This window comes from Lepidochelys kempii, chromosome 2 (genome assembly GCF_965140285.1).
Source record: "Lepidochelys kempii isolate rLepKem1 chromosome 2, rLepKem1.hap1, whole genome shotgun sequence".
Lineage (NCBI taxonomy): Eukaryota > Metazoa > Chordata > Testudines > Cheloniidae > Lepidochelys > Lepidochelys kempii.
In genome coordinates, this window is record NC_136381.1 from 195,655,522 (window position 1) to 195,671,775 (window position 16,254).

The 16,254-nt window shown below is 40.9% G+C and overlaps 1 protein-coding gene across 2 annotated transcripts in view; it reads left to right on the forward strand.

Moving 5' to 3' along the window:
* Nucleotides 1-16,254, forward strand: part of OSBPL10 (oxysterol binding protein like 10) — a 185,308-nt gene that overhangs the window by 164,963 nt on the left and 4,091 nt on the right. For both annotated transcript variants that reach the window (XM_073333363.2, XM_073333364.2), the window contains 3 exons: nt 6,664-6,850; nt 9,265-9,447; nt 11,198-11,351. In XM_073333363.2, coding sequence (XP_073189464.1) covers nt 6,664-6,850; nt 9,265-9,447; nt 11,198-11,351 — 524 coding nt within the window. The remainder of the gene's footprint in view (nt 1-6,663; nt 6,851-9,264; nt 9,448-11,197; nt 11,352-16,254) is intronic.

The window sequence follows — 16,254 nt, forward strand, 5'->3', positions numbered from 1 at the left end:
CACTATTGACCTAACATCTCATTTGTGTATTTCATCAATACATATTGTAGGAAAATCAGTTCACAAAGTACATACAGCATCAGAAGGGGATTTGCAGGAGAGGGACTGGAAGAGACCTCAAGAGGTCATGTAGTCCACCCCCCCCAACCCCATACTGAGGATCAAGCATACCTAGACTATCGCTGACAGGTGTTTTTCTAACCTGTTTTTAAAAAAAATTTACCTTGCTACCGATTTTGGTGATGACTTCTTGTCCTTTGGTAGATGTGGAGAATAATTGATCACTGTCCTCTTTATAACAGCCTTTAATGTATTTTGTGTGCTTTTTAAACCTTTCCTCATAGGTCAAGTTTCCTAAACCTTTTATCATTTTTGTAGCTCTCTTCTGGACTCTTTCCACTTTGTCCACATCCACCCAAAACTGGACATTACTCTAACAGAGGCCTCACCAGTGCCAAGTAGAATGGGACAATTGTCTCTTGTGTCTTACATACAACACTCCTGTTAATACATCCCAAATTGATATTAGCCTTGTTTTGCACTGCATCACGTTGTTGGCTGATACTCAATTTGGGATCCAGTATATCCCCAAGATCCTTTTCAGCAGTACTGCCACCTAGCTAGTTGTTACCCATTTTGTATTTGTGCATTGAATTTTTACTTCCTAAGTGAAGTACTTTGCATTTGATTGAATTTCATCTTGTTGATTTCAGACCAGTTCTCCAGTTTGTTAAGGTCGTTTTAAATTCTAATCCTGTCCTTCAAATGAGTTGCAACCTCTCCCAGCTTGGTGTCATCTGCAGATTTTAGAAGCATACTCTCCACTCCATATCCAAGTCAGTAGTGAAAATATTAACTAGGGCTGGACCCAGGATAGACTCCTGTGTGATCCCAGTAGATATATCCTCCTTCCAGTTTGATAGCAAACTATTGATAACTGCTGAGAATGGTTTTTCAACCAGTTGTGCACCCACTTTATAGTAATTTCATCTAGATATTCCTAGATTTTAGTCAGCTAAAAATATATAGTATCCAGGTCACTTACACGTCCTTCCTGTGCTCCTTTTCTACTCTTGCAGTTAATGGGCTAATGAGCTCCTTAGTGCTCCCCAGCCCAGGCTGACCTAGTAATTAGCCACTCCTTCCCCCAGTCAGGCCCTCTCCAGGGGAACTAATTGCATTTGCAGTGTCCAGAGTGCTGGTTCAGTTGCTGGTTCTCAGTGCTCTGTCAGAGTCCTTTTGTAGGATGTTATTTGTTCCGCATGGGGATGTTTAGATAAAAGTTAAGAGACTGTCTCTCAGGTTTTATCGTATCCAGGAATCTCATAGCACTCAAGTATGGGGGGGGAGGGATAGCTCAGTGGTTTGAGCATTGGCCTGCTAAACCCAGGGTTGTGAGTTCAATCCTTGAGGGGGCCACTTAGAGATCTGGGGCAAAAATTGGAGATTGGTCCTGCTTTGAGCAGGGGGTTGGACTAGATGACCTCCTGAGGTCCCTTCCAACCCTGATACTCTATGATTCTATGAAGTAACAGTTCTGGAGAGAGGTGCCTGGCTCAATGCCAACAAAAATTCCTGAGGTTACCATGTGATCTCACGAACTTTCATTTTGTCCTCCCATCAGCCCTGGGTTATTGGTGATGGTTGATTGTGCGCGTCAGCACCCAGGAAATGTGCACACATACTGATCTGGGATTATCCCAATCAGATTCTAAAATGGCTACACAGAAAGCTCTTAGTACCGTGATGACTAACAATGTTATCTCCCTAAAGAAGAGCTGTCCCTAGGCAATCACTCATATGAGAATTTACATTGACACTACCATAGTTAAAATCTTCCCCATGGAAAAGTGGGCAGTCAGGATGTGTTACATTCATCCTCAGATCAGAGTTTGCGTCAAACTGCTGGGTCTCCTGGCTTTCTGTATAGGGCTAATCCCAGAGACCAGCCTACGCAAGAGGAAACTGCAGCAGTTCAGACTGAAATTGTGGAACCATTCTCAGGAAGCAGTGAACCATCAGTATTATGTATTTTTATTCCCGTGTCACAGTTCTGCCAATGGAACAACTGCACTGGTGAAGGCTGGAGAACCAAGCTATAGCAGATCCTGCTCTTAGAAAAGAAATTGACCTACATCAGTTTAATGCTATTCACTTTGCTTTTCTTCTTTTATGATATGTGTAAAGGAGATTTAGGGTAAAATTTTCAAAAGGGACTTAACTGCTTTTGAAATTTTTACCTTTTGACTCCATGGATAGTGTGTCTGAGAACTGTTCTTATAAGTGGCTTCAGGTTTGTATTTCCCAAACTTCTTATTTATTTGTATTCATAATTGTAGCTTCTGCTTCTTTTTAAAAAAGGGAACAGAAAGCAAAGCAGTGGGCTACCTGTATCAGCTGCATTAATACTTCTGAGACTAATAAATCCCTCCCTCTTCTTCCCCGACACTCATTTATTTTGCTTTGATTAGCCAGTGTAAGACTGAAGTAGCTGCATTAAGAAGTGACAGACTAACATGATGTGCAGAAAGCTAGTTATTCTCTGCTCACGAAATGGCTAGTCTTATACAATATTTTAAATTCTAGCTCTTTACTGATGGTATTTTCTAGCATGGATACCATTATGGATACTGTCATCAATGGTGTGGTACTAAAAATAGCTAGTGTAAATTTTTAAGGACTGAAATTAGTCTACAATGCAGGGGATAGACGTGAAGCAGAACTGTAAGCTAATAATCCTGAAGAAGACTGTACTTGTGATCAGCACAGCAGACTGAAAGTCCAAATAGGGAGAGGCCCTTTGCAGAATGGATGAACTGTGAAATGCATATGATTGCGTAAGGGAATTATAAAATGGGCATTTCTGAGTGATGGTCATCTTACTGAAAGTACACTTATATTGGGAGCTGAGACCACTTCTCCTTCTGCATTAATACAGTATGTGTTTCGAGGGATGTATGCCAAAAAAATTAGTAGGTAAGAGCAAAATTTAAGCTACCATGTATTTTTCCTTATTTGTTTGCAACCTTGTAATTTGAAAACCATCTCTTGGGTGGTGTGAAAAGGGGATAAAGAAAGATATCTTTCAAAATGCATCAGTGAAAGTATCTTTTTATTTTAAAGTAGCCACCACAGAGTGCTCAGGTACGTCCGTGCAATAACTAATTAGTGTCAAACTTTGGGACAGGACTTCTACACGACTGTTGTACACAGTGTGATAATCTTTGCCAGTTGGTGGGGTTGGGATCAAACCTAAATGGCAAAAAAAAGTGTTTGTAAATAAAGCCACTTGCCTGTACAAGGGGGGGGAGAGAGAGAGACTAAGGCCCAGACCTTCAAAGGTTTTTAGGTGTCTGTTTCCAATGGAAGTTAGGCACCTAAATACCATTGAGGACCTGGGCCTAAATTGCCCATGTTTGGACTCTTATAGGGACAAAAAATAACTGAGGCACTATCACCTGTTGTATATGAGGCTCTGGCTAATAAAATACCTTTCATTGGTTTACCCTGAAACAGTTTCTCCAATTAAGCAGAATCTGATGAAAATGGGAAGCCAGCCTGGAGTTTTCAAGTAGTCAAAGAAAATTATGGAAGATACATTAAGTATGGTTTAAAAATTAAAATGATAATATGTCTGTAAAATTTAAGGTTTTTTTTTTTTTTTTTTGGTTAAGAATGAAATGCTTTAATGCTGATTTACTGGTCATATGTTGGTTTGTGTTTATGCTGCAGCTTAGGCATGTAATTCTTCAGCAATAAGGCTGTCACTAGTAGGAGGTACAGGAATGTCAATTGCCACATTGGAGTACCACATTTTAAATAATGCTATAGCAGAACTCCTTCTTTTAATCTGAATTGTTTAGGTACAGGAATGTCAATTGCCATTACATGGCACATTTTCAGCGTGGTAGTAGTGGTTTCTTCCCATGTAAACTTTCCTGTAGTCGTTCTAAGCAAAGTATGTACTTCAGCTTTTTTTTGTAACGTTTTGGAAAGGGGTGTTCCTGCACACATGCAAACAATGGGGCTCAGGCTGCCGGGCTGTTCTATTGCTGTGTAGACTTCCAGGCTTAGGCTGGAGCCTGAGCTCTGGGACCCTCCCACCCTTCAGGGTCCTAGAGCCTGGGGTCCAGCCCAAGCCCTGAAGTCTACATAGCAATGAAGCAGCCCCACAGCCCGAGCCAGCTGACACATACCAGCCACAATTTTTTATTTTGTTGTGTAGACACACCCAATGAAGCTTGCCCACCATCGCCGTTCTCCCCCCCCCCCCCCAAAAAAAAAAAAAAAAGCTACACACACAGCTTGCTTGTTAAGTGCGTTCATTCTTACTTTCCATACTGTCAGTATTTATTCATGGTGGTGCTGAGATTACAACATGCAAAGTGGAAACTTTTGACCATCCAATGCGATGGATTAAAAATGGTTTCCTCCATCACTCTGCTGTGCTTGTGCTGTTGCATTGTCCCACCTTCCATACATCTTCCAGGTCATTTGTGTCAGACTCGCTTAGGGGAATAGAGGTGTTGGCCGTTTCATCATTGGCAGGTTGAGCGTACAGAAGTAACAAGAGCAGCTCCAGAGAGCAATGATGGTTTGCTAGAGACATTTACATGCCTCAGGGAACACTTCCAGGGTTGAGGTGACTAAACTCCTTATTCTGCCTAGTCTGATGGGTTGGAGTACCACATTTTAAATAATGCTATAGCAGAACTCCTTCTTTTAATCTGAATCATTTAGGTTTGTCTTTATATCCTGTACTGATGATATATTTTTATATTTGCAAAAATAAAATACTAATTTAATTTTATGTTGTGAACTTTACCCAATACTGTGAGGAAAATGGCTAACACTAATACAGTTCCATAGCTAAACATAGAATTCATAGAATCTCAGGGTTGGAAGGGACCTCAGGAGTTCATCTAGTCCAACCCCCTGCTCAAAGCAGGACCAACCCCAATTTTTGCCCCAGATCACTAAGTGGCCCCCTCAAGGATTGAACTCACAACCCTGGGTTTAGCAGGCCAATGTTCAAACCACTGAGCTATCCATCCCACAAACAGATATTGTAAAGGTTTTTCCATCCAATTTGCATTAAAATTGTTATTTGATGGTCAGAGATCCTCTGAATTCTAAGTATGTAGTGGTGTGCTGGGTTATTTTTTTAAAATCTCTGTTGCAAAGATTTTTTGGTTTTTTTTCCAAAGCCACCATTTTGGCTCCTAGGAAGCTATTAAAAAGAAAAATAAAAGAAGTATTAAAATCAAAGTCGATAAACTAACTTTGTTTTTGATGACTGACCTTTCCTAAGATGAACTGCTAAGGGTATTTGGTGAGACAAGGTGGGTGAGATAATATCTCTTATTGGACCAAGGCTATTTGGTATTGCAGAATTTATGTGCAGTGTATGCAGTATGTATTTGTATTGTTCACAATTTGCTGTACTTTACAAATGCCCTTTGTTTTGAAAACCCACCCACAGTGATGATGGGACAGAACCACTCAAAGTGGTGGTAGAGGTTCAGGGCTTGTCTACACTAACAGTACTGCAGTGGTACAGCTGCAGCACTTAATGAAGACGCTACTTATGCTGCCGGGAGAATTTCTCCTGTCAGTGTAGATACTCTTTCCCCCTCCTCCCCCAACCAACAGGCGGTATCTATATTGGTGAGAGAAGCCCTCCTGCCCTCTCTATACTGGGTGCTAGGTCGGTATACCTACGTTGCTGAGGGGTGGGTAGTGTGGACCAAGCCTCAGACGCAGAGATCCTCTGACTTGCTGCTGGCTCTCGCTGTGGCCAGATGGATTCAAAGTGCTGCTCCGGCTGCCACAGACAAGTCACACATGCAGCAAAGAGTAGAGCAAACTAGTGCAGCAGGGTGGGATCAGGTGGCACCAGGTAGGATCCCAAGGAGAACTGAAGGGAACTACACTGCACACAGGCTTCTCCTGGGGAGAGGTTGAGAGAGAGAATAAACCACATGTGGCAGATGTTTGGTTATGTCAATGTTCTGATGGAAGGCATTCAAATACTACAGCGATGAGGACAGCATAAGACCCCATATAGAAAAGAATGAAATCAAAGGGGAGAGCGGAGTTGAGAGGCCTGGCAGGAGGTGGTGGCAGGGGTGAATGTGTTCTGTACGTGGGCTAGTGTGCATTCTATTACTGGATGCGGGGCCTAGAAAGAATGCATGGGAGAAAGTATCTTATATTGAGAGAGCAAAGTTCTAGGTGACTTCCTTCCACAGACCACTCTCCTTAGGGCTCTTTGTCCCAAAAGGGCTTTTTTTTTTATGGGGATAAAGAGAACTACAAAGTATTGCAGACTTACTGAGTTGGTTCTTATGAGATTTTTTTTTTCTTGGTCTTACCGGTTTGTACTTATGTTTTATTGATAACCTATGTTATCAGCAAATGGAATTATCCTGTATCATTTTGAAGTATCACTTGGTTAAAATTCAGAACTGAAGGCATGCCTTTTTATGTTTGAGTAGATTTCTTCTGAGGGAGGTTTACTGGTAGAGGCACTCTGACTTCATGGTGAGGGTCTCCTATTACTTTGACTGTGGGAATGACCGTTTGCTGGTAATAATTGGCCAGTGGCTGCATGTTTTCATCAATACATTAGTATCATTTCACTTTCCAACCTTTTTCTCCTAGGTGTTCTTTACTTAATGGAACATGAGGAAGAATATGTGTTCACACTGCCTAGTGCCTATGCACGTTCTATACTTACCATTCCGTGGGTGGAGCTTGGAGGTAAAGTCAGTATTAACTGTGCCAAGACTGGCTATTCTGCTACTGTCACATTCCACACCAAGCCTTTCTATGGAGGAAAAGTTCACAGGTATTGAAACTGCTGTCTGTCGGGTTGCTTCCTTCTGTAGTGTATGTTAGTGTACTTGAAAACTTTTTCGGTGTTCTGTATTTATTACTGTAAAATTGTATGGTGTGTTTGTGTGTAATTAATATGCAAAAGCCAAATTGAATTTATAAAGTGTTTTATCATGTGTTTTAAAAAATAAAACAAAACCTTCCTGTATCTGCCAGCACCTCATTCCAGAGTGTGCTGCTTCTGCTGGTTCTCAAACAAGTTCAGCAGCATCCAAGGTGGTTTATGTGAGGTAATCACCTATCCCATAAATGCTTTTCCATTTAAGAAAATTGTTTAAAATGTGATTTGTAGGTTTGAAAAAACAAATATAGATACTTTGAATCTGGGACCTTTCACATCAGTATGTAACAATGTTAAGGTTCTGGGGGATCAGATTTTGAGCTTTAAAATCTGGATGTATTTTTAACACAATGTTAAATGTATCTCCAGTCCACTATAGCAAACAAACTCCAGTCCACTATAGCAAACTGTAGCACAGCTACAGACTAGGGACCGAATGGCTAGGCAGCAGTTCTGCGGAAAAGGACCTAGGGGTGACAGTGAACGAGAAGCTGGATATGAGTCAGCAGTGTGCCCTTGTTGCCAAGAAGGCCAATGGCATTTTGGGATGTATAAGTAGGGGCATAGCGAGCAGATCGAGGGACGTGATCGTTCCCCTCTATTCGACATTGGTGAGGCCTCATCTGGAGTACTGTGTCCAGTTTTGGGCCCCACACTTCAAGAAGGATGTGGATAAATTGGAGAGAGTCCAGCGAAGGGCAACAAAAATGATTAGGGGACTGGAACACATGAGTTATGAGGAGAGGCTGAGGGAGCTGGGATTGTTTAGCCTGCAGAAGAGAAGAATGAGGGGGGGATTTGATAGCTGCTTTCAACTACCTGAAAGGGGATTCCAAAGAGGATGGCTCTAGACTGTTCTCAATGGTAGCAGATGACAGAACGAGGAGTAATGGTCTCAAGTTGCAGTGGGGGAGGTTTAGATTGGATATTAGGAAAAACTTTTTCACTAAGAGGGTGGTGAAACACTGGAATGCGTTGCCTAGGGAGGTGGTAGAATCTCCTTCCTTAGAGGTTTTTAAGGTCAGGCTTGACAAAGCCCTGGCTGGGATGATTTAACTGGGAATTGGTCCTGCTTGGAGCAGGGGGTTGGACTAGATGACCTTCTGGGGTCCCTTCCAACCCTGATATTCTATGATTCTATGAATTCTGAGTTAGCACTGAAAACCCAGACTGAGGTATATTTTTAACTCGAGCCACAGCTATGCCAGGGAAAGAGAGGAAAATATGCTAGAAGATCTATGGCTGGAATATGTCAGCACAGATATACCACACACAGTCTGCACTTGCTCTCTTTGACAAAACAAAGTCAGATTTCTGTTTTTACTTTAAACATATCTGTTTTCAGTTGATTTTTAAAATTGCTTGGACACTCAGAGTCATAGACTTTCAAGTCGGAAGGGACCATCATGATCATCTACTCCGATCTCCTGCACATTGCTGGCCCCACAACCTTACCCACTCACTCCAGTAACTTAGCCAGAGGTTAGGGGTCTATTACAGAAGTCCTCAAATCATGGTTTAAAGACTTCAGGTTACAGAGAATTCAGCATTTGCACTAGTTTAAACCTGCCAGTAACCTGTGCTGCAGAGGAAGGCAACCCCCCCCCCCCACACACACACACACTAATCTGACCCAGGGGAAAATTCCTTCCTGACTCCACATATGGTGATCAGTTAGACCCTGAGCATGTGGGCAAGACTCACCAGCCAGATATGTGGGGAAAGAATTCTCTGTAGTAACTCAGAGCCCTCCCCATCTAGTGTCCCATCACCGGCCATTGGAGATATTTGCTGCTAGCAGTCACAGATCAGCTACATGCCATTGTAGGCAGTCTTATCATACTATCCCTTCCATAAACTTATCAAACTCAGTCTTGAAGCTAGTTAGAATTTTTTTGTTCCCACTGCTCCCCTTGGAAGGCTGTTTGAGAACGTAACTCCTCCAATGGTTAGAAACCTTGCCTAATTTCAAGCCCAAAGTTGTTGATGGCTGGTTTATATCCATTTTTTCTTGTGTTAACATTGATACTGAACTTAAATAATTTTTCTTCCTGCCTGGTATTTCTCCTTCTGATGTATTTATAGAGAGTAATCATATCTCCCCTCAGCCTTCTTTTGGTTAGACTAAACAAGTCAAACTCTTTGAGTTGCCTTTCATAAGGTAGTTTTTTCATTCCTCGGATCATCCTAGTAGCCCTTGTTTGCACCTGTTCCCGTTTGAATTTAGTGGATTAAAGTCCTTTTAATATGCTGGCACTAAGGTAAACTATATATTTTATTTTGGTTTTTTGTCATATTGGAATTAGGGTTACAGCAGAAGTGAAACACAATCCCACCAATACCATCGTGTGTAAGGCACAAGGAGAATGGAATGGCACACTGGAGTTTACATACAGCAATGGAGAAACCAAAGTGATTGACACCACCAAACTGCCGGTTATCCGAAAAAAGATTAGACCAATAGCAAAACAAGGTCCATTTGAATCAAGGTGAGGTTATGAGCATGAGAGAATTCTGTTTATGAAGCTTGGACAAAAACTTAATACGGAAGCAACTATTGCATATTCACGTGTGATCCAGTCAAGCTCTTGTTTTGGGTAGTGTAAATTCTCATAGGCAGTGAGTAGTGAAAGCTGCATACACAGATTTTTCAGAACAACATTTGATACATAAACTGCAATATAACTGCTATTTAGTTATTAAATGAAAAAATGGTCGTGCGGATTTCGTAAAGTTTAAAAATGAAACGTAATCAATACAGTTTCTATGTCTGCTTCGTTGTGAGTTGCTGAATTGTCATTTCTGCATATTCAATTTCATCTCTATTTCTTACAGCTGTATATTAGAATTATTGGCTGTACACAACTTAAAAATACTTTAAAAAATGGTCATGCATCTACACCTTTTACCTGACTTTTTAACACACTATATCAGAGAACTTGTGTTAGAATTTACTGTAAATATTCATTTATGTATTTGTCACTAGAAGATCAATACTTTATTGAATCATAATGTTGCACCTGTTAGTTGCCATTTGAGAGAATCTTAAAGAGCATGACTGAATGAATGAAGCTTTACCTTGTAATGAATGAATACATTCTATCCATTTTACAAATGGGTGTACTTGGTCAGATGAAATGTTCTAGCTAATAAACATGCTCCCTCTCTCATAAATACGTTGGTTTTTTTTGCTGTCTTCTAACCAGAAAAAAAAGTGTGACTGAGGAAGCCAGAAGTTCCATTGTGTATCTGTTTTATTTTTGACACTAGCAGATGGACTGTAAATACTCAGTCGGTGTCTGATTACTCACAATTTAATCAGTTTTAAATAATGGCTCACTTAAACACCACTGAAAATTACACATAACAAAAGTTATGCCCTGAAGCAGAGGAACTTAAGTGTTCTGACAGCTTTTGGTCCATTTTTCTACATGTTGCACAACATTACTACTTGCACTCTAAATTGGGGTTCTGTGCTGGCCAGACACACACTTCATTCGTATGCACACTGTAAAACAAATAAGGACCAAATTTGGTTCTAAACTGAACATTATTGTAACCTGGTAGGGACTGTCCTTGACATTTTATCTTCCAAAGTTATTTTAATATACTACTTTGTAGTTCAGAAGTAGAAGCTTTTTAAAGTAACAGATGCAAAAGGACTGTGGTGTGCTTCCTCTGCTAACTAGTGCACAGGTCAAACACTGCACGATATTTTAATTAATGAGCTACACACAGGTCTGGACACAAAGCAGTTATCAAAAATTGTCATGTTGATTTGAAGATGTAGGGCCAAGGTTTCAAGAGCTGAGCACCCAACAGCTCCCCTTCAGGCACCTAAATGAAGTAGCCAGATATTGAGTGCTGAACACATTTGAAAATCAGGTCCATAGTTTAATACGATGGGGTGAGAGAATTCACACTTGCTAAATAGGGGGAAAATACATGTATTTTTGAGCTTTAAAATATTATAAACAATAGACATGTTAAGCCATGACTGCAGTAAAAGTAGTTAACAGTATGTTTTAAAATACAATGAAAAGGATTAAAAAAGTGATAGTTCGAAGTCTGTTTGAGATGGTACAAGTAGAGTGCCAGATAATGAACACACCATCATTATGTGAAAAAGTACTGGCAAGTTTATCCTGCAGTTGTATATTCCTCTTTACAAGGTACTTTACTGTTGCTGAGGAGTTCTCATTCCATGTTGTCTGTGTTTATCTGTGATCAATCACTCAGGCATCTTTGGCAACATGTCACCAACTCCCTGAAAGAAGGAAATATCGATACAGCAACGGAGCACAAACACCGTCTTGAGGAGAGGCAGCGAGCAGAGGAGAGGCAACGTGTGGCTATTAATGCACCCTGGAAACCAAAATATTTTACCAACGAGGTAATGTGAATCCCACCAAAGCATTTCTTTGTTGCTTTAAGATAGGAATGTAGTGGAGTTCCAGAGTACAGTGAGGAGTGTGTGCACGCAAACAATTAAAATCAGCTTTTGGTATGTACCATTGTGACTGTGACTAAATCTCTCTGATCTTTCCAAACTTTGACTCCTAAAAAAACAATCAGACATTTATTTTAGATTTTGTAAACCTTGTTCTCCTTTTTAAGCAGTCTTTTGCCTGCCTTTGGTTAAATGTATTTATGCCTGAATTTTTATAAATTTGGCCTCTATGATTAGACATCTAAATTCATATTTTTGGCCATTTAAAGCAAATAGCTTGATGCTAAGCAATGGCTCATAGACTTTAAGGTCAGAAGGGACTATCGTGATTATCTAGTTTGACCTCTAGCACATTACAGGCCACAGAACCTCACCCACCCACTCCTGTGATAGACCCCTACTAGCTGGCTGAATTACTGAAGTCTTCAAATCATGACTTCAAGTTACAGAGAATCCGCCATTTACCCTAGTTTAAACCTGCAAGTAACTCATGCTGCAGAGGAGGGCAAAAAAACCCCAGGCTCTCTGTCAATCTGACCCAGGGGAAAATTCCTTCCTGACCCCAAATATGGCGATCAGTTAGACCCCACTTGAGGCCTCCCTCCAATCTGGCATCATTCCATTAATAGTTACTCTTTGTTTGTGGTGGTTTAACCAATTCTGTATCCACTTAATGGTAGTTCTGTCACGTCCACATTTCTCCAGCTTACTTATCAGAATATGATGTGGGACTGTGTCGGAAGCCTTGCTGAAATCCACCACGTTTCCCTTATCCGCCAAATTAGTTACCCTGTCAAAGAAGGAAATCAAACTGGTCTGGCATGATTTCTTCTTGGTAAATCCGTGCTGGCTGCTAGCGATCACCCCTTCATCCACCAGGTATTCGCAAATTGAATATTTTATACATTGCTCTAGTAGCTTCCCAGGTATCGAAGTCAGGTTGACGGGTCTATAGTACCTCATCCCCTCCTTTTCCCCCTTTTTAAAGATGGGCACTACGTTAGCCCTTCTCCCGTCTTCTGGGACCTCTCCTATCACATATGAGTTTGTAAATATTATTGCCAGTGGCTCAGAGATTTCTTCAGCAACCTGGGGTGAATAGCATCTGGCCCCGCTGATTTGAATTCATTCAAGTTGGTCAAAAGATCTGACTTGTTATTTACTTATGCCGATCTGCATCCCTTCCCCTTTATTGTCTATGGTAACTTTATTCTTCTTCTGGTCGTTTTTTGTGAGAAGATTGAATCAAAGTAGGCATTGAGCAGCTCTGCCTTCCTATCATCTTCCATTACCAGCACATCTTCTCCAGTGAGCAGCAGACCTACACTGTCCTTGATCTTTCTGTTTTGTCTGACATATCTGAGGACCCTTTCCTGTTGTCACTAACATTTTTGCCAGCTGTAACTCCTTCTTTGCCTTGACTATCCTAATTTTGTCCCTACACGCTCACGCTTTTCCCATGTATACTTCCTTAGTGACATGCCCCTCCTTCCATTTGCTGTATGTATCCCTTTTGCTTTTTAGGTAGCTAAAAAGCTTCTTTTGCAGCCACATTGGCCTCCGGTGGCTCTTCTGATCTTTCCTCTGTGTTGGGATAGGTTGATGTTGAGCCTCTAGTATTACATCTTTTAAGAACTGCCAGCCTCCTTCAACGACTTTTCTTCCTAATTGGTCTTTCTGTGAGACTTTGCCTACTATTATTCTGAGTCAGTTGTAATCTGCCTTTCTGAAGTCCTTTGTCCTTGTTTTGCTGTTCTCATGTCCTCCTTTCCACAGGATTTTGAATTCTATCAAATCATGACCACTTCCTCCCAAGTTCCTGATCATCTTTATGTTCACAACTAATTCATCCTAGTTGGTCAAAACCAGATCCAAAATGGATGACCATCTAGTAGTTTCCTCAGCTTTCTGATTCAGAAAGCTGTCCCCTACACACACTAAGAATTTGCAGGATATATTACGTTTTGCTGCAGTAGTCTTTGAACAGATATCATGGAATTTAAAATCCCTCATTAATACTAGCTCATATGTGTTAGCTAATCTTGTTACCTGCTTGTAGAATGACTCATCCATTTCCTCTTCCTGATTTGTTGGCCTATAATAGACCACCACCATAAAATCATTACTGTTCTTTTCCCTTGTTATCTTCACCCAGAGACACTCAGTAGGTCTGTTGCTCACTTCCCCTTGGATCTCAGAGTGAGCATATACATTTTTGACATACAGTGCAACACCTCCTCCTTTCCCCCAGACCTATTCTTTTGGAACAAGCTATATCCCTTAATGCTTGTCCTACAAGTCTCTGTGATGGCAATTAAGTCATAATTTTCTTCACATACCATGACTTCCAGTTCATCCTGCTTGTTCCCCGTTCTCCTTGCATTTGTATACAGACATTGAAGATATTTTGCATACTTCCCTGTTGCTTTTCTTTTTGCCTTTTTAATGCAGTTGTGGTTTCTAGACACTTCTCCAGAAATTAGCCCCTTCCCCTTGCCTTTGTTACTTGAGCCTAGATGCGCATTGGCGGGATTTTTGTCACCATCCCCCATAGGACCTAGTTTAAAGCTCAGGTTAGCCAGATGATGTCCAGAGATGCTCTTCCCAGTAGTTGATGATGGAGCCAGCCCAGCACAGTAATCCTCCTTCCTGGAACATCAGCTCGCTGTCAAAGAAGCCAAAGCCCTCTCGCCAACACCACCTGTGTAGCCACACATTTACTTCCGTGATGCTGTTCGGTCTCTACCCGGGCATTTTCCTGCAACAGGGAAGATGGATGAGAACACCTCTTGTGCCCCAAACTCTTTTATCCTTCTTCCCAGAGCCATGTAGTCTGTAGGGATCCACTCAAGGTCATTCTAGGCAGTATCGTTGATGCCCATGTAGTTAAGTAGGAAGGGATAGCGGTCCGAGGCCTTGATGAGTCTCAGTGGCAATTCTAGCTCTAGGCAAGCAGCACACTTCTTGGGATTCCTAGTCTGGACAGCAGATGGATGACTCTGTCCCCCAAATAAAGAAAAAAACTAATAAGAGGACCAAAAAATATGATACAAAATTAGCCACCATTTTTAAACAGAGTGAAAGAGGCAGTTTTGAGACAAAAAGACATCCTTTAAAAATTGGGGGTCATAGCCTACTGAGAAAAATAGACAGGAACATCAACTCTGGCAAGTCAAGTATAAGAGTATAATTAAGTAGGTCAAAAAAGAATTTGAAGAGCAACTAATAAAAGTCACACAAACTAACAGCAACATTTTTTAAAGTACATCAGAAGTAGGAAGCCTCCCAAACAATCGGTAGGGCCACTGGTCGATTGAAGTGCTAAAGGAGAACTCAAGGAAGATAAGGTCATTGTGGAGAAGCTAAATGAATTCTTTGCATTGGTTTTCACTGCAGAGGATGTAGGGTGGGGGGAGATTCTCGCACCTGAGCCATTCTTTTTAGGTGACAAATCTGTGGAGCTGCCCCATATTGAGGTGTCAGTAGAGGAGGTTTGGAACAAATTGATTAAACAGTAATAAGTCACAAGGACCAGATGATATTCACCCAAGAGTTCTGAAGGAACTCAAATATGAAATTGCACAATTACTAACAGTGATATGTAACCTATCACTTAAATAAGCCTCTGTACCAGATGATTGGCGGATAGTTAATTTGGAAAGCTGATTTTTAAAAAAGGCTCTAGAGGTGATTCTGGCAATAACAGGCCAGTAAGCCTAACTTCAGTACCAGACAAATTAGTTGAAATTATAGTAAAGAACAGAATGATCTGTTACATACATTAACATAATAAGTTGGGGAAGAGTCAGCAGGGCTTTTGTAGAAGGAAATCATGCCTCAGCAATCTATTGGAATTCTTTGTGGATGTCAAAAAGATGTGGACAAGGGTGGTCCAGTGATCTCTCTCCAAAGGCTCTTAAGCAAAGTAAGCAATCATGGGATAAGAGGGAAGGTCCTCTCATGGATCAGTAACTGGTTAAAAGATAGGAAACAAAGGATAGGAATAAATGGTCAGTTTTCATAGTAGAGAGAGGTAAATTGTGGGGTCCCCCAAGGATCTGTACTGGGACCAATGCTGTTCAGCATCTTCATAAATGATCTGGAAAACGGAGTAAACGGTGAGGTGGCAAAGTTTGCAGATGATACAAAATTACTCAAGATAAAATTACTCAAGATAGTTAAGTCCAAAGATGATTGCGAAGAATTACAAAGGGATCTCACAAAGCTGGGTGACTGGTCTCTCCATCTCAGAAAAGATCATGTAGAATTGGAAAAAGTATAGAGAACTGCAACAAAAATTATTAGGGGTATGGATTAGCTTCCATTTGAAGAGAGATTAAAAAGACTGTTCAGTTTAGCAAAGAGACAACTAAAAGGGGATATGATAGAGGTCTGTAAAATCAAGAATGGTGTGGTGAAAGTGGATAAAGAAGTGTTCTTTACTCCTTCACATAACACAAGAACCAGAGGTCACTGAATGAAATTAATGGACAGCAGGTTTAAAAGAAACATAATGAAGTACTTCTTCACACAATGCACAGGCAACTTGTGGAACTCATTGCCAGGGGATGTTCTGAAGGTCAAAAGTACAACTGGATTTAAAAAAATTAGATAAATGAATGGAGGATAGGTCCATCAATAGCTTTTAGTCAAGATGTACTAGTTATTAGTCAAGGGATGGAACGACATGATCTGTGTTTTCCTAAACCTCTGTCTTCCAGAAGATGGGACTGGAGGATAAGGGATGAATCACTCGATAATTGCCCTGTTCTGTTCATTCCCTCTGAAGTATCTGGTACCAGCCACTGTCGGAAGACAGGATATTGGGCTAGATGGACTTTTGGTT